Source organism: Somniosus microcephalus, chromosome 3, assembly GCF_052327205.1.
Source record: "Somniosus microcephalus isolate GS21.2 chromosome 3, FLI_Smic_1.0, whole genome shotgun sequence".
NCBI classification, from domain to species: domain Eukaryota; kingdom Metazoa; phylum Chordata; class Chondrichthyes; order Squaliformes; family Somniosidae; genus Somniosus; species Somniosus microcephalus.
In genome coordinates, this window is record NC_140989.1 from 39,497,093 (window position 1) to 39,516,474 (window position 19,382).

At 42.1% G+C, this 19,382-nt stretch overlaps 1 protein-coding gene across 3 annotated transcripts in view; it reads right to left on the reverse strand.

Moving 5' to 3' along the window:
* The window catches only part of slc30a6 (solute carrier family 30 member 6), a 146,996-nt gene extending 129,691 nt beyond the window's left edge, over positions 1-17,305 (reverse strand). For all 3 annotated transcript variants that reach the window (XM_085980192.1, XM_085980190.1, XM_085980189.1), the window contains exon 1: positions 17,098-17,305. In XM_085980192.1, coding sequence (XP_085836318.1) covers positions 17,098-17,269 — 172 coding nt within the window. In that variant the 5' untranslated portion in view covers positions 17,270-17,305. The remainder of the gene's footprint in view (positions 1-17,097) is intronic.
* Positions 17,306-19,382: the final 2,077 nt, after the last annotated feature.

Sequence of the window (19,382 nt, forward strand, 5' to 3'; positions counted from 1 at the left end):
AGATTCTAGCAATTTCCCGACAACCGATGTTAGGCTAATTGGTCTATAATTCCCTGGTTTCCCTCTCTCGCCATTCTTAAATAGCAGAGTGACGTACACAATTTCCCAATCTAAATGAATGGTTCCTGAATTTAGAGAACTTTGGAAGATTATAGTTAAGGCATCTGCAATGTGCTCACCTACTTCCTCTAAAAACTTGGGATGGAAACCATCTGGTCCTGGGGATTTGTCACTCTTTAGTGCTGATGGCCTAGATATTCTGACCGCGGGCGGAGTACTGCGATCTGGAAAAATCTGCGCCCTTACCGGAGGGCTCCCGGGACGCGCACAATTCCGATGCTGGGCCTCTCCAAACTGCCGGTGCGCAGGGCCCACGTATCCCAGAGGCACAGGTAGTTCGCAGCGTCCCTGGGATCACGTGGGCCATGGGGAGCCAATCAAAGAAGGGAATCTCCCTTCATACATTTGACCGGAAGACCTGTCAAATATATGAATGGAGATCACCCCCAAAGCATAGTAAAACTTTAAATAATTTTTTTTTTTTAAATGACTTGAAAGTCCAATAAATTAACTATTTTAAACAAAACTTTAAATTTTTGGAAAAAAATTAAAGTTTTTTTACAGGGCTAAAAATAAACTTACCTTTTAAGTGATAAATCAATGGAAATTTTTGTTTAACTTTTTTCAACTCTTATCCTGGCAAAAGCAGGCCTTACGCAAGAATTGTAAGGGTTTTCTGCGGGCGGAGGGTCTCCAAAAAGCAGAACTATCCACCCGCAGAGGCCCTTCTCCTGGGCAGCCGGAGGATCTGTCAAGAGCTTTCTTGACAGATCGGAAATGCCGGTTTCCAGCACATGCCTGAAACCGGCATTTCCGATGTCCCTACGAGTGGGTACACAGCGCGTACCCACCCGTAGGGATCGGAATATCCGGCCCATCATTTTCTTCATTAGTTATTTTACTTACATTAATTTTTTTTTTTTTTTTTTTTTTTTTTGAGTCCCTGTCCCCGATTCAATATTAGTTTCCTTGGGATTTCCGGCATACTATCGTCTTCTCCTACTATAAATACTGACACAAAGTAATTATTCAACATGTTCGCCATTTCCCCATTGTCATTGCCAATGTCACCACTTTCAGTTTTTAAGGGGCCAACATTGCTCCTGACCACCCTCTTTTTCCTAATGTAACTGTAAAAATTCTTCGTATTGATTTTGATACCCCTTGTAAGTTTCTTTTCATACTCCCTTTTTGTAGCTCTTACTATCTGTTCTGTGACCCTTTGCTGTTCTTTATTCTTTCCCATTTGCCAGGATCTGTGCTATTTTTGCATGCCCTTTCCTTTAGTTTTATGCTCTTCAGTCGTCCATGGCTTTTTTTTTGGCAAGCAGAGCGCTTGCCCCTCAGGGGTATAAACTGGTTCTGTATCACATTAAATTATTTTTTAAAAAGTCTCCCACTGATCTCCTGTCACTTTACCCATTAACAAATTTGCCCAGTTTACTGTGGACAGTCTCTGTCTCATCCCGTTGAAGTCAGCCTTAGCTAAATATAGAATCTTAGTAGCTGTTTCGCGTTTCTCCCTTTCAAACACTATGCTGAACTCGATCATGTTATGATCGCTATTGGATAAATGTTGATGCACAGTTAGGCTGTTAACTAAATCTGGCTCATTACTCATTACTAAATCCAATATGGCATGGCCCCTTGTTGCCTCTAGGACATATTGTTGTAGAAAACTATCCTGGACACAAGAAATTCACTACCTTTTGACAGGTGCTCGTCTGCTTATCCCAATCTATATGAAAGTTAAAATCCCCCATTAAAACCACTCTGCCTTTGCTACATGCTTGTCTAATCTCTGCATTTATACAATCTAGCACTTCACAGCTGCTACCAGGGACCTATACACAACTCCCATTACAGTCGTAAATCCTTTCCGATTTCTTAATTCTACTCTCAAAGTTTCCACTGCCTGTTTACCTCTCTTTATATCCTCTCTCATCACTTAAGTGATTTCATCCTTAATCACTAAGGCTACTCCTCCCCCTCTGCCATTTTCCCTATCTTTCCTGTAGATGTTGTTTTGATGATAATACATATTTTGCATCTGTCTTCACTGTAGAAGACACTAACAACATCCCAATAATGGATAATCAAGGGGCCACAGGAATTGGGGAACTAAAGACAACCACTATGGAAATAGTACTCGGTAAAATAATGGGACTAAAAGATGACAAGTCCCCTGGACCAGATGGCCTGCATCCCAGGGTCTTAAAAGAAGTGACTGCAGAGATAGTGGATGCATTGGTTGCAATATACCAAAATTCCCTGGACTCTGGAGAGGTCCCAGCGGATTGGAAAACTGCTAATGTAACACCCCTATTTAAGAAAGGAGACAGAAAGCAGGAAACTATAGACCAGTTAGCCTAACATCTGTCATTGGGAAAATGTTGGAGTCCTTCATTAAGGAAGCAGTAGCAGGGCATTTGGAAAAACATACTGCAGTGAAACAGAGTCAGCATGGTTTTAGGAAAGGGAAATCATGTTTAACAAATTTGCTGGAGTTCTTTGAGGATGTAACAAGCAGGGTGGGCAAGGGTGAGCCAGTGGATGTGGTGTATTTGGATTTCCAGAAGGCATTTGATAAGGTGCCACATAAAAGGTTACTGCATAAGATAAGAGCTCACAGAGTTGGGGGTAATATATTAGCATGGATGGAGAATTGGCTAACTAATAGAAAGCAGAGTGTCGGGATAAATGGGTCATTTTCTGGTTGGCAAACGGTAACTAGTGGGGTGCCACGAGGATCGGTGCTGGGGCCCCAACTATTTACAATCTACATTAATGACTTGGATGAAGGGATCGAGTGTAATGTAGCCAAGTTTGCAGATGATACAAAGATGGGTGGGCAAGCAAGTTGTGCAGAGGACTCAAAGAATCTGCAAAGGGATATGGGCAGGCTAGGTGAGTGGGCAAACATTTGGCAGATGGAGTATAATGTGGGAAGTGCGAGGTTATACACTTTGGCAGGAAAAATAAAAAAGCAAACTATTATTTAAATGGAGAGAGATTACAAAATGCTACAGTTCAGAGGGACCTGGGGGTCCTTGTGCATGAAACACAAAAAGTTAGCATGCAGGTACAGCAAGTAATCAAAAAGGCAAATGGAATGTTGGCCTTTATTTCAAGGGGGTTGGAGTATAAAAGCAGGGAAGTTCTGCTACAACTGTACAAGGTATTGGTGAGACCACACCCTGAGTACAGTGTACAGTTTTGGTCTCCTTATTTAAAGAAGGATATACTTGCATTGGAGGCAGTTCAGAGACGATTCACTAGGTTAATTCCAGAGATGAGGGGTTTGACTTATGAGGGACGGTTGAGCAGGCTGGGCCTATGCTCATTGGAATTTAGAAGAATGAGAGGTGATCTTATCGAAACATATAAGATACTGAGGGGGCTCGACAGGGTAAAGGCAGAGAGGATGTTTCCCCTCATGGGGAATTCTAGAACTCGGGGGCACAGTCTCAGAATAAAGGGTCGCCCTTTTAGAACTGAGATGAGGAGGAACTTCTACTCTCAGAGGGTCGTAAATTTGTGGAATTCTCTGCCCCAGAGAGCTGTGGAGGCTGGGTCATTAAATACATTTAAAGTGGAGATAGACAAATTTTTGCAAGATAAGCGAGTGAAGGGTTATGGGGAGTGGGCAGGGAAGTGGTTTTTGAGCCCTAGATCAGCCATAATCTTATTGAATGGCAGAGCAAGCTCGAGGGGCCAAGTGGCCTATTCCTGCTCCTATTTCTTATGTTCCTCTAATATATAGACTAGACACTGAAACTAAGCTAAATACTTCAAAAATGTTTAAAGTTTTTCATCTCTGAAATCCTGCACTGATCTGGAAAAAAGCCTGGTGATTTTCTCTGAAAGGACTGAAAGATGTGGTTTAAGTGGAACTAACCATTTTGAAGAGCTTAATGTACTGAAAGGCACTCAAAACAAATCCTTTCCACAAAAAATCAGTCAATCCCTTTATCATCACTAATGACAACAATTTTGAAATTCAAAGGTTTTTACCTACCTATATGCAAAGTACATTTTTTAAAGATTATCTGCCTAGTAACAAAGTTCCATACTTAGTAGTTTAAAATTATAGTTGATGTCCCATAGGATTACTTGTGGGTAGTCTAGGGCCTGGAACATATTTGCTGGTGTTTAACATAGATTTTTCATCTCGGTTGAATTAAGTTATACGTAAAATCATGTACCTATCAGATTCCCCACAAAAACTCCAAATAAAATGCAAAGGAAAAAAACTAAAAAAGGTATTAACTACATGCACAGTTTTAATAGTTGGAAAAATTTCCTCCAATCCTGGTGGATTCCTGGAGCTATGCGTGAAGCTGCAGCACTGATCACTACTTTTGGCTCATTCCTGAAGGAAAAGTCCTTTCCTTTGCAGATGGCAAGGGAGCAAATCACTGGGGACAGACAGCAGAATAGCCAGTGTCAAATGTGGCGAGTACTGTATATAAGGAACTGAGCACTGGGGTCAGGAAAATACATTGCAGCAGCTCTGAAGTCAGACACACTGACCCAGAGGCCATAGGAACACCCCAGGAAGATGAATTTACACTGAGAAATATTATAACTGCACGAGGGAAAGCTGAATAAAATTGAGCAAAAATTTAAATAAAACTCTGGGAGTCGGACCCACGAGACCCTGACAACTGAAGCAGCAATGCGGGTGTCACATTTAGACCGAGACTTAATCGGAAATACAAATTACACAAATATTCAAAGTGCGAGTCAGCAGAGAGTGCTGTGAGTTTGGGTAAGTGTGAAAGTTCTTTAATTGTTATTTCTCTTAAAATCATTCTTGATAAGATTACTTAAGCAGTTTAAGTAAAGGGGAAAAGTTAAATATTTGGGATTCTGTTGGTTTAAGAAGAGTAAAACAAGGTTACACTGCAGTAGGAGTAAATTGGCACAGCAGGCAGTGGAAACCAGTTTTCTAACCAATCAGCAGGGGTGACTCATTTGGCTGTAAACAAACAAAAAGACCTGTCCTAGTGCGAGTCAGCAGAGAGTGCTGTGAGTTTGGGTAAGTGTGAGTTAGGGTAAGTGGGGTGTTAGGTGCTCTTTTCAAACTTTAACTCTATGGGTTGTAGTTAATAAGGCCTTTCTGGTGCAGAGTGACTGTTGGTAAACCATTTAACTGGTGTAATTAGAGGGATTGATTTAATTTAAATCCGATTAATTAAAGGGGATACTAGCATCTATAATCGGGCAGAGGGTGTCCATAACTAACAATAATTTTTTTTATTAATTACATAGAATGGAGCAGGTGATGTGTTGCTGTTGCGAGATGTGGGCGCCGGTGGACCCCATTGAGGCTCACGGTGATTACATCTGTGACAAGTGTCTGCTGCTACAGGAACTCCAGCTCCGTGTTGATGAGCTGGAGTCTGAGCTTCAGACACTGCGACACATCAGGGAGGGGGAGAAGTACCTGGACTCTGTATCAGGAGGTGGTCACACCTATGAAGTTAAGTAATTCAGATGTAGCCCATGGTCAGGGACAGGACGGTGTGACGAGTGAGGCAGGTACGGGGATCCAGGAGGTAGTGTTGGAGGAGCCGCAGCCCTTGCTCTTGTCCAACAGGTTCGAGGTTCTTACTCCCTGTGGGGACAGGAGCAGGGACTGCAGGGAGGATGAGCAACCTGGCCACAGCACCGTGGAACGGGAGGCCATTCAAGAGGGGGGGAAGTAAATAGAAATGTTGTAGTGGTAGGGATAGTATTATTAGGGGGATAGATAGAGTTCTCTGCAGCCGAGAGCGAGAGTCCCGAAGGCTGTGTTGCCTACCCGGTGCCAGGGTTAAGGACATCTCCTCTGGGCTGGAAAGAAACTTCCAGTGGGGGGGGGGGGGGGGGGGGGGGTGTGGATCCAGTTGTCGTGGTCCATGTTGGTACAAACGACGTAGATAGGACTAGGAAGCCGGTTCTGTTAAAGGAGTATGAGCAGCTAGGGGTCAAATTAAAAAACAGAACCTCAAGGGTAATAATCTCTGGATTATTACCTGAGCCACGAGCGAATTTGGCTTGGACAAATAAAATTAGAGAGTTAAATGCGTGGCTCAAAGACTGGTGTGGGAGAAATGGGTTTTGCTTCCTGGGACACTGGCACCAGTACTGGGGCAGGAGGGAGCTGTTCCGTTGGGACGGGCTTCACTTGGCCAGTGCTGGGACTAGAGTCCTGGCGGATCATATAACTAGGGCTGTAGAGAGGGCTTTAAACTAACTAGTGGGGGGGGGGGGGGGAGGTTCCTAGAGAGCAAATAATAAAAATGACAACAGAGAAGGTAATAGACGTAGGTAGCAGTGGGGAAATTAAAAACCAGAGCGTGTCAGGAAGGGGCAGAAGGTATGGAGTAAAAGGTAAAGTAATAAAAAGGGCAAAAGCAGGAACTAAGTGTCACAAAACATATTTGAAAGTTCTCTATCTGAATGCACGTAGCATTCGTAACAAAATAGACGAGTTAATGGCACAAGTAACTACATATGGGTATGATCTTGTGGCCATTACAGAAACATGGCTGCAGGGTGACAATGCCTGGGAATTAAACATACCAGGTTATTTAACAATCAGGAAGGACAGGCAGGAAGGAAGGGGAGGTGGGGTGGCTATGTTAATAAAGGAAGGAATCACTGTAATACAGAGAAATGATATTGGGTCAAAAGATCAGGATAATGAAACAGTTTGCGTGGAGATAAGGAATAATAAGGGGAAAAAACCACTAGTGGGCGTAGTCTATAGGCCCCCGAACAGTTGCAACTCTGTTGGACGGAGTATCAATCAGGAAATAGTTGAGGCTTGTAATAAGGGAACAGCTATAATTATGGGGGATTTTAACTATCATATTAATTGGACAAATCAAATTGGGCAGGGCTGCCTTGAGGATGAGTTCATTGAGTGTATTAGGGATGGGTTTCTTGAGCAGTATGTAACTGAACTGACCAGGGGGCAAGCAACCTTAGATCTGGTCCTGTGTAACGAGACAGGATTAATTTAAAATGTCCTAGTAAAGGATCCCCTTGGAATAAGTGACCATAACATGGTTGAATTCCATATTCAATTAGAGGGTGAGAAGGTTGGATCTCAAACAAGCGTGCTAAGCTTGAATAAAGGAGACTATGAAGGTATGAGAGCGGAATTGAGTAGAGTGGATTGGGAAAATAGATTAAAGGGTAAGACGATACATGATCAGTGGTGTACATTTAAGGAGTTATTTTACAACTTCCAAAAAATATATATTCCACTGAGAAGAAAAGGGTGTAAAAGAAAAGACAGCCATCCATGGCTAAGTAAAGAAATTAAGGATAGTATTCGACTAAAAACAAGGGCATATAAGGTAGCCAAATCTAGTGGGAGGATAGAGGATTGGGAAAACTTTAAAAGACAGCAAAAAATAACAAGATGATTGATTAAGAAAGGGAAGATAGATTATGAAAGTAAATTAGCAAAAAATATAAAAACAGATAGAGAGAGTTTTTATAGTTGTATAAAAAGAAAAAGGGTGGCTAAAGTAAATGTTGGTCCCTTAGAGGATGAGACCGGGAAATTAATGGTGGGAAATATGGAGATGGCAAAAACACTGAATATTTTGTATCAGTCTTTACAGTAGAAGACACTAAGAATATCCCAACACTGGACAAACAGGGGGCTATGGGGGGGGGGGGGGGGGGGGGGGAGGAGCTAAACACGATCAAAATCACTAAGGAAGTGGTACTCGGTAAAATAATGGGACTCAAGGCGGATAAATCACCTGGACCTGATGGCTTACATCCTAGGATCTTGAGGGAAGTGGCGGTAGGGATTGTGGATGCATTGGTAATAATTTTCCAAAACTCCCTGGACTCAGCAAAGGTCCCGGCAGACTGGAAAACTGCTAATGTAACACCCTTATTTAAAAAGGGCAGTAGACAGAAGGCTGGAAACTATAGACCGGTTAGCCTAACATCTGTGGTAGGTAAAATTTTGGAGTCCATTATTAAGGAGACAGTAACAGGACATTTGGATAATCATAATTTAATAGGACAAAGTCAGCATGGTTTTATGAAGGGGAAGTCATGTTTGACAAATTTGCTGGAGTTCTGAGGAAGTAACATATAGGGTGGATAAAGGGGAACCAGTGGACGTAGTGTATTTAGACTTCCAAAAGGCATTTGACAAGGTGCCACACAAAAGATTATTGCTTAAGATAAAAAAATCACGGAACTGGGCGTAATATTCTGGCATGGATAGAGGATTGGCTATCTAACAGAAGGCAGAGAGTTGGGATAAATGGTTCATTCTCAGACTGGCAATCAGTAACTAGTGGTGTTCCGCAGGGGTCAGTGCTGGGTCCCCAACTCTTTACAATCTATATTAACGATTTGGAGGGGACCGAGTGTAACATATCAAAGTTTGCAATGATACTAAGATGGGAGGGAAAGTAGTGAGTGAGGAGGACATAAAAAACCAGTGAGGAGGACATAGACAGACTAAGTAAGTGGGCAGAGATTTGGCAGATGGAATACAATACTGGAAAGTGTGAGGTCATGCACTTTGGCAGGAAAAATCATAGAGCAAGTTATTATCTTAATGGCAAGAAACTGGAAAGTACTGAAGTACAAAGGGATCTGGGGGTCCTGGAACACGAAACTCAAAAGGTTAGTATGCAGGTGCAGCAAGTGATTAAGAAGGCCAATGGAATGTTGGCTTTCATTGCTAGGGGGATAGAATATAAAAATAGGGAGGTATTGCTTCAGTTGTACAAGGTATTGGTGAGACTGCACCTGGAATACTGCATACAGTTTTGGTGTCCATACTTAAGAAAAGACACACTTGCTCTCAAGTCAGTACAAAGAAGGTTCACTCGGTTAATCCCGGGGATGAGGGGATGGACGTATGAGGAGAGGTTGAGTAGATTGGGACTCTACTCATTGGAGTTCAGAAGAATAAGAGGCGATCTTATTGAAACATATAAGATTGTGAAGGGGTTGGATCGGGTGGATGCGGGGAGGATGTTCCCGATGATGGGTGAAAGTAGAACTAGGGGGCATAATGTTAGAATAAGGGGCTGCTCTTTCAAAACTGAGATGAGGAGGAACTACTTCACTCAGAGGGTGGTAGGTCCATGGAATATGCTGCCCCAAAAAGCTGTAGAAGCTACATTACATAAATTTAAAACAGAAATAGACAGTTTCCTAGAAGTAAAGGGAATTAAGGGTTACGGGGAGCGGGCAGGAATTTGGACATGAGTCTAGGTTCGAATCGGACATGGCCCTGTGGGTAGCGGAGCGGGCCCAGGGGCGGTGCAGCCTGATCCTGCTCCTATTTCGTGTGTCTAATTCTGTTAGATTCAGGACATGGTTCTGTGATAGTAGATTGGCGGTTAGGATCAGATCAGCCATGATCTTATTGAATGGCGGAGCAGGCTCAAGGGGCCGATTGGCCTACTCCTGCTCCTATTTCTTATGTTCTTATTTAAAAATATGAACAGAATGAATGTCAGAGAAAGCCTTGCAGATTTTGAACTGGAAAAGAATATCCTACAATCAAGTAGTTAATAATAACTTCTGAACGTCTGGTAAACTTGGCAAACTGTAACTACCTAATCAGAGGAACAGTTACACTTTTACCAGTGACAAATTAAAACTCCAGAAAACGACATCACACCATGGCTGATAACCTCACTGGAAGAGGACACTCACACACTCTTAAAATATAGATAGATATTCTACTAACACTTCGCCGTTTCTCAGGTAAGTAGACATATAATGGCCCGTATTTTCCGATCCCTACGGGTGTGTACGAGGTGTGTACACACCCGTAGGGACCTCGTAAATGCCGGTTTCAGGCATGCACACCGCATGCACTGAAAACCGGCATTTCCGATCTGTCAAGATTGCACGCCTGCCCTGGAGAAGGGCCTCTGCGGGCGGAGAGTTACACTTTCTGCAGAACCTCCGCCCGCTAAAATCACTTAAAAATCTTACACCTGGTAAAAGCAGGCATAAGGCCTGCTTTCACCAACATAAGAGTTTTAAAAAGTTTTAAAAAAAATTTCCCACTCATTTATAATTTTAAAATACTTTTTTTTTTTAAGTTTATTTTTAGCCCCATAAAAGATTTATTTAAAATATTTAATTTAATGTAATTTTAACTAATTTTAAAAACGTGATTTTAATTTTTTAAAAATATTTTGATGCCTTTTTGGAGTGATCTCCATTCATACTTTTGACATGTCTAAGCTGTCAAAAGTATGAAGGGAGATTCCCTTCTCCCATTAGCTCCCCATGGCCCACGTGATCCCAGGGATGCTTGCGCCCTTGGGATACGTGGGCCCTGCGCATTTCGTCATGGAGAGGCCCAGGAGCGGAAACGTCCGGACCTTGGGAGCCCTCAGGTAAGGGCATAGATTTTTTCCAGATCGGAGGCCTCCGCACGCAGGAAGCCTCCGATCGGAAAATACGGGCCATGATATTTCTCAGTCTGACCGAATGTGGGAAGCGGTGTTCCGCAAGGATTTGCAGAGAGGTGGGCCATTATCAAATGAGGAAACGTAGCAACAACCTTCCACATCTGCAAGTAAGTAATTCAAGCACTTACTTAGCACTACAGTAATAGGAAATAGATTTTTTAAGAAACAACTGGTGCTGCAATGGGAGGTGGATGGACTTTGGGATTTCTGGATGGATGATTTAAGGTGGGTTGAATGCCCTTCCTCAGCTGTAATTATGTTGTAATCGCTTGAGCACATCACAATATAGGCCGACAATTCAGTACAGTACTGAAGGAGTGCTGTATTGTAGGAGGTGGCATCTGTTGGAATAGACTCTAAACTGAGGCCTCATCTGCCTGTTCAGGTGGATCCCATGTCACTGTTGAAGAGTGTCCTCCTGGCGTCCTAACCAACACCACCGAAAACAGTTTAACGCATAATTTGTCTCATTTGCTGTTTGAGACTTTGCTTTGTGCACAATATAAAAGGTTGAAGGTCCAAATAGAAAGGGAAAAAATTAGCACCAAAAACCAAGGGCACCAGATTGAAAAAGGGCATATTTTCAAAAGACGGGGAGAGCTAGTTGAGGTACGGTGGAAAGAGAAATTGCACATCAACAATGGGATTATTCTTAAAAAGGAGATTGCAAAAGTGCAGAATAAATACATACAGGAAACTTTCGATTAACCGGTACCTAAATAACCGGAAATGTCGGTTAACCGGCAAAATTCAGGAGTAGGTTCAGGTAACTTTTATTACTTTTTTTACTCCATTTGTTCCTGTGCAAGGGTGTGGCTGCAGCTGTTGCTAAGCTGCAGAGACGCTTGCAACTTGTGCCCACTGTTCTGAAGCTGTTGCTAAGCAACAGGGTTTGTTGCGAGCTCCGTATCTTTTACTATAGCGTTCGGTTATCCGGAATTTTTGATGAACCGGCACTACGTTGGTCCCGTCCGTGCCGGATAAAAAAAAGTTTCCTGTACCATTAAAAAAAGACTATTCCAAGTTTCAGGATGCCGTGGGTAAAGAAGTTAGAAACAAACTAAAATTGAAGAGAGCAATTGGAGCCTAGAGGCATGATAAAAATAAGAGATTATGAGAAAATAAGGAAGGAGGTTAAGAGGAGGATAAGGAAAGCAAAGATGGAACGTGAGAAGAGAATCTCAATATTAAACAGAACAGTAAATTATTCTGCAAATATTACAGTAAAAATCGTACTGTTAAACAATAAATGAGTCTCGAGAGAAGAGGACAGTACATCAGTAGAGGATAAATGGAAATTGGTGGGGATACGGAACAGGTACTTCACATCAGTGTTTACAGAAGAGAAGACTGCTGTGGATGAGATAAATTCTGAATTGGCTAAAAGTGAGATGAGGGATATTATAATGAATGGAAACATTAGAGAAGCTGGTTAAGCAACACAAGACAAAGTGCAGGGCCTGACAAGATGCATCCAAGGATCCGGAGGGAAATGGGGGAAGAAAGCGTGGAGGCCCGAGAGATTTGATTTCAGTGTGGATGCTGCAGGAGGACTGAAGAGTGGCCAATGTAATATCTGTTTTCGAAAAGGGAGACAGAGCTAACCTGGTTAATTGCAGGTTAATTAGTTCAACATCTGTGGTAGGGACATTTTTGGAATCTTGAAAGATGAAATGACTGCATAACTAAATGAAAAATAACTAGATGCAACCAACATAGATTTCAGAAAGTAAGAATATGCTTGACAAATTTAATACAATTCTTTGAGGAGGCGACAGATATGATAATTGGGGAAATACAGTGTATATGGATTTTCAGAAAGCCCTTGACAAGGTACCACACAGGAGAGGTATGGAATTAGGGGAAGGGTAGAAGATTGGGTTAAAAACTAGTTAGAAGAGAGGAAATAGCGCTTCGCAGAGTGGTTGGAAGTGGGTAACAATATTCAACAGGGTCTGCTTCACTTCGCTGTGTACATCAATGATTTGGATAGAGGGCTAGTCCAAATGCGCAGACAAAACTAAATTAAGAGGCATAGGAAATAATTCTGAGGACCAAAAGAAGCTGACAGGAGTTATTAATAAGATGATGAAACAGGCAAAGAAAGCTAGAGAAACCTTTTTACACTGAGGGTTGTGAGGCTAGCACTAGCAAAGTTAGTGATTGAAGCAGAGACCATGTCAGCTGTTAATAATAGGCTAGATAGGTGGTTGCGGTAAAGAAGGATAGAGGGATATGGATACAGCGTGGATACATGGGGGTAGGATTCATACTCGTACGAAGGATAAATACCTCTGGGCCAAACGCCTGTTTCAGCGTTGTAATATGTAAGCAATTCTTTGTAATTGGCAACCATGTTTTCCTACAAAGCAACAGTGACTACACTTCAAAAAGTAATTACTGGATGTGAAGTGTTTTTGGAAATCTGAGATTCGGAGATTGATAGCTTTCTGTTAACCAAAGGTATTAAGGGATATGGAGTTAGGCCGCAGATCAGCCATGATCTCATTGAATGGCAGAACAGGCTCAGGAGCTCAATGGCCTACTCCTGTTCCTATATTCCTAAGTCCTGCAGTGATCAATAAAACATGCTGCCACTTAGGTGACCTGCAATTAAGAAAAGGAAGGAATAAAATAAATCTCTTTGTCCCAGTCTGCAGTCTTGCATTACAATAAAAACAGCAAGAATGGCAAGTTAAATGGCGCAACTAAACCTCTGGAAACAGATTATACAGGAATAAGCCTTTCTCCAGCCCTACAACCCTCCGAGATCTTGCGTTCCTCCAATTCTGGCATCTTGAGTTTCCCCGATTTTCTTCGCTCCACCATTGGCGGCCATGTCTGCAGCTGCCTACGCCCTAAGCTCTAGAATTCCCTCCCGAAACCTCTCTACCTCTCACTCCTCCTTTAATACACTCTTTGGCCAATCTTTTGGTCACTTGTCCTATCTCCTTATGTGGCTTGGTGTCATGTTTTGTTTGATAATCGCACCTGTGAAATGCTTGAGACATTTTACTATGTTAAAAGGTGCTATATAAATGCAAGTTTTTGTTGTTGTTGTATGGCCACCATTATTGAACGCAACTGAATGAATGTAACAAAAGTAAATTATTTAAAGGTTAAAACCAGCTTGGTAGAAAATGCGGAACTCTGCATCTGGCTTCACCTCCCCTTCAAGTAGCCACTGTAGCTACCAACCTAAAAACTTGGTAACCACAAACAAATCCAGGCAACCAATATTGAATTTCAGTCTGATTCACACCATCTCTGGATCACACAAGTATAGGCACCGTGTAATTCAGGAAAATGCAAAAAGAAAATTAAATTATAAAACAACGTTGTAGCTGAGACAATTCAGCCCATCACCATTCGTCCACACGTTACAAATTTGGCATTCAATTGTTCTGCAGTCACAATTTCTGCAGAACCAAATGAATATAACATACAATAATGGGTATGTAGGAGTTATTACAAGGCTGAACAGAAATTTAAAAGGTTGAGAGATTATCACAGGGGCAGAGGTCAAGGAATTTATAACCATCATCTGAACCCAGGATTACATTACACTTCTGAAATAATTTTCTACATAGAATATTACAGCACAGAAACAGGCCATTCGGACCAACAAGTTAATCCTCCATTTTTTGCTGTTACTCTCTAGTACTTGCATTGCTCCAGATTTATGTAAGGATTTTATTTCAATTTTGGTGCAGACAGTGGTTGTTAATGTATACCCTGCCTGCCCCACGCACTTGATAAGTTATGACGTTTACACAAGAAGATTCATCATTTGTAATGTCAATTATAGCAGGTTTATCAAAATATAATCTATATTTGATGTCCAGTAGATTGTATTATTTTTGATCACTGTCTAAAGTCTAAGAAAACATGCAACTATAAAAAAAGGTTCCTCACACTGAGGTAAAAGACTATATACAATCTTCCTTCTGAGTTTACCTCAGTAGGTAAATACACCATGTGGCAATCATACAAACTTGGAAGGTGTTAGATTCAATCCCCAATCTGTATTGAGTTTGCCAAACTCAAGTTGGCAGTAAGTGGAAAACGATAATCACCCAATGTTTCCTACCAGAAATGCTTGTGTGTGAACCACAGTTGGCGGTAATGGCCTGCAAAGTGACTCACCCCAGCCGTCACTCGCTGTCCAGGCTCACACATCAAATGCAGCCGCAAGGGTAAGATACTAGATGACTGCAGGTGCCCATGGAACAATACAGTTCCCTGCAGTAAATTCAGTCCCACTCATTAATTAAAAGAAAATCACACGCAACCATACTACTGCAACATCTTGTTCAGGTTTGAGCAGAAAGTCATAGTATACGGACTACTCTTTAATTCAAAGTTGCTCAATTTGAATTATCTATTAACACGAATTGAAATTGTGCAAAGGAAGCCTCCTGTGATCCTTTATTAAGATTGCTTCATTTGTACTATGGGATAATTTTTGAGCACAAAATAACTTTGGGCTAACAGGAATAACTGCAACCTTAGTTTAAAATTACACCATAAGAACATAAGAAAAGTCACGCAAGAAAAGACCAATAGATCCATGGAAACTCGTACCTCTAATACCCCAACTCTCCCATTACAATAATAACTTTATTGAGACCGTTTGCCAGTATTGGCAAAGAGCATCTAACCTGCTGCTGGACCTATGGTGTATTTCCAGCACTTTGTTTTTAATCCAAGTAGGTAGAACCACAGAAGTTTACAGCACAGAAGGAGGCCATTCAGTCCATCATATCTGTGCTGGCTTTTTACTAGAGCAAGCCAAAATGAATCCCATTACTCTGTGCTCTTCCTATGACTTTGTACCTTCTTCTGCTTCAAATATTGATCCAATTTTCTCCTAAAAGATTCAATGGTCACTGCTTCAACCCTGTCGCAAAGCATTCCAAGCTCCAAGAGCCCAGTGCGTAAAGAGATTTCTCCTAAATTCTAACATCATTTTTTTCACTCTTTAAAGAAAAGGAGCTCAAGATGTCAGCTTAGAGGGTTGTTGGTTCAAATCCAACTCCAAGACCCGAGCACACAACCTAGGCTGACACAGTACTAAGCGAGTGCTTCAGGTGCCACCCTGTGAATGGGATATTAGATCGAGATTATCGAATAGAATCATAGAATGATACAGTACAGGAGGAGGCCAGTCATGTCTGTGCTGAAAGACCTATGCAATTCGTTCCACTTCCTTGTCCTTTCCCCATAGCCCTGCAATTTTTTCCCCTTCAAGTATCTATCCAATTCCCTTCTGAAAGTTGTTACTGAATCGGCTTCCTCCACCCTCTCAGGCAGTACATTCCAGATCATCATAACTCAAAAGATTTTCTCCTCCTCTCACTCCTGGTTCTTTTGTCAATTACCTTAAATCTGTGCCCTCTGGTTTCTGACCCTCCTGCCACTGGAAACAGTTCCTCCTTATTTACTCTATCAAAACCTTGCATGATTTTGAACACTCTATTAAATCTCTCCACGTAACTGAAGTCTTGCATCCCATGCAATGTTTCAGTAATTCGGGTGGATGTTAAAAGATATTGGAAGAGATTCCCCCTAGTGCCCTGGCCCACATGCCTTCCTCCACCGAATTAACTTGTCACTCGTCTCTGTATAGGATCTTCCAGTGCTAAAAAGGTTCGCTACATTCGCTTACATAACAGTCACTGCATTTTCAAAGAAATCCATTGCGTGTGTGAAGTGCTTGGTAAAGTTTCTGGGATACCAGATGAAGCTTTAGATGAATACAAGTCTTTAATATTTGGACGGTGAGAAGACTATCACACAGCTTCAAGTGGCTTGAGCACAAAAATCTTGGCTGACACTCCAATGCAGCACTGAAGGAGTGCTGCACTGTCGGAGGTGCCATCTTTCGGGTGAGACGTAAAACCGAGGACCTGTCTGCTCTCTCAGGTAGACGTAAAAGATCCCACGGCACTATTTTGAAGAGGAGCAACGGAGTCATCCCTGGTGTCCTGGCCAACATTTATCCCTCAACCAACATCACTAAAAATTACATTATCTGGTAATTATCACGTTGCTGTTTGTGGGAGCTTGCTGTGGGCAAATTGGCTGCCGCGTTTCCTACATTCTTCTTCTTCCTTCTTAGGCAGTCCCTCGGAACTGAAGATGACTTGCTTCCACATTAAAAAATGAGTTCGCAGGTGACTGATGAGTCCAATGCGGGACCTACAGTCTCTGTCACAGGTGGGGCAGACGGTGGTTGAAGGTGCGGGTGGGTGGGGTGCTTGGGTTGACGTGCGCTCCTTCCGCTGTTTGCGCTTGGCTTCCGCTTGCTCCCAGCGAAGAGACTCGAGGCATTCGGCGCCTTCCTACATTACAACAGTGCCTACACTGCAAAAAAAAGTACTTCATTGGCTGTAAAGCATTTTGGTACGTGTGTGTGTGTGTGGGGGGTGGGGGGGGGGCATGCAAGGCGCTATATTAATGCAAGTCTTTCCTTGGGAGTGGGGATGGAGGGATGGCAATGGCGATGGGGGATTTACAATCAGTGTCACCCAGTCACCATCACTCTCCTCGCCTCCCCTCTCCCTCTCACCTTCCTCCTCCACGTTCACCACATCCACCGCCACCATGTCCGGCTTGTCCAGCCCGATGCCGAACGGCGAGAGCTTCCTCTCGGTCACCCCCGAGGGCACCACATCGGGCTTGGGCCCGAATTTGCGGGGGTAATAATCCCCGCTCAGATAACGCGACGTGTTCTCCGCCATCTTCAGCCACCGCGTTTGCCCCGCCCCCTCACACCCCTTAAAGCTGGACCGCCCCCACTCACCCCCTTTCACACTTCACAAGAACAACAAATAGCGCATGAACACTTCATTTACACTAAATCCATCTGCCTGAAATAGGAGAATTTATCTTTTTTTTATTAATCTCTTAAAATTGAATTATGGTCTATAAACAGAAATATATTGATGTAAAGAAGTTTTTTAATGCATATATTCCTGTATTACTTTTTATAATAAGGAAGGGGAATGTTCAGCTAACTAGGAAATTGTGTTGTAATTGATAACTGGAATCAAGGGCAACCAACCATCAAATTCTAAACTGTAAATCAGATACAAAACTTCAGTTTTGACATGCAACAGGCAAATATAATTAAATCAGTGGTGAACTTGCTATCTTACAATGGATGGTAAGTGTGGACATCTTTTTAAATAAAAAGTCTTAACCTATAGTTTAATCTTTCACGATGTCTGTCCAGAAATTAAAATTTACAGTACTGCTTGGCACCCATTACTGCATGATTGATATCCTAATACTGGTTTATAAAACTTACAGTTTGGATTTGTAAATGTGGGGAATTGTTGAAATAAGCCTGCATCCTATCATTCTGCAGCCCAGCGCATTTGAACATTAACATTGATTAAGATGACAAATTTGCTCTGTGATACTTACAGGTTTTGTTTAATGATACAATAATATTGCAATTGGTGGGGAGCACAAGGTTAAAGCTACATCTTAATAAGCAATAGGTTTAACAATACACTTACAAGATAGATTTTTAAAAACAATTCTCAGGATATGGGCATCGCTGGCAAAGCTGGGATTTATTGTCCACCCCTAGTTACCCTTGAGATTCTTCTTGAACCACTGCAGTCCTTGTGGTGAAGGTATTCCTACAATGCTGCTAGGTAGGGAGTTCCAGGATTTTGACCCAGCGATGTTGAAGGAATGGTAGTATATGTCCAAGTCAGGACGGTGTGTAACTTGGGAGGGGATCTTGGAGTTAATGGTGTTCCCATGCACATACTACCCTTGTTCTTCTAAGTAGTGGAGGTTGCGGGTTTGGAGGTGCTGCCAAAGAAGCCTTGGCGACTGACATAAACATTTATTTATGAATATAATTATGTTTGAGCATGTACTCCAATGGCTCAGCTAGGTAAAACAATCAGGAGATTAATCATATAGACCAGGAAGGGCCATGACGCTATCTCCAGAATGGGCTGTGTTAGCTGATCTCAATCATTGGGCAACAGTCCTATTTGACTCCTCCTGGGCGAAGGAGGGAAAAATTGACAATGGTTCCCATTCCTGATCATTATCCAGTAACCCATGATGGAAGCGAGCAGCAAGTTAACATTGCGTGAGGTTGAGATCGGACGAGACAAACATATTCACTGTGGTCAAATAGCCCGCTGATACTAACTGCTACACATAAAGGGTGTTCACTTGGGTTAGTTAATGGAGGGCATTGGCACCCCAACAAAATTCAATGCCCACTAGAGAGCAAATTGTCAAAAAAAAGCAGTAGAGAAAAATTCATTCAACCTAAAAAAGATTTCGTTCATAACTATTACAGTTTGGAACATGCATATCTCAATTAAATCTGTTGTAAAAACTGCAGATTTAATCAGTTATATCAGAAGTAGGCTGTTGCCAACTTTTGCTGAGACAAACTAAATGAGGGTAGGAAAGGGGCTAAATCCTGGCTTTTGTGAGCTTGTGGGCCTTTTCATCTTGGAAATATGGCGTCTGAGAAGCGATGTTATCGAAGGATATAAGACAGTAAATGGAAAATCTGTAATATTACTTTAAATGAGACATTGGGAGCAGGACAAAGGCACACAAGTTCAAACTAGTAAAAGGTAATTTTAGGAGTGATATCCGGATGTTCGTCTTATCACAAGATTGATTAAAACATGGAATGGACTCCCATAGATTACTGGAAGCAAAAATCCTGGAGACATTGATGAAACTATTCGATGCTGCATTGCGAGTCTGATTCTGTGAGGTCTTCCTGGGCGGATGAATTAAGATGGGACTAATAGGGTTCTTGTTCCTGGAATATCTGAAAATGATCACTAATCTAACTCGTGATAT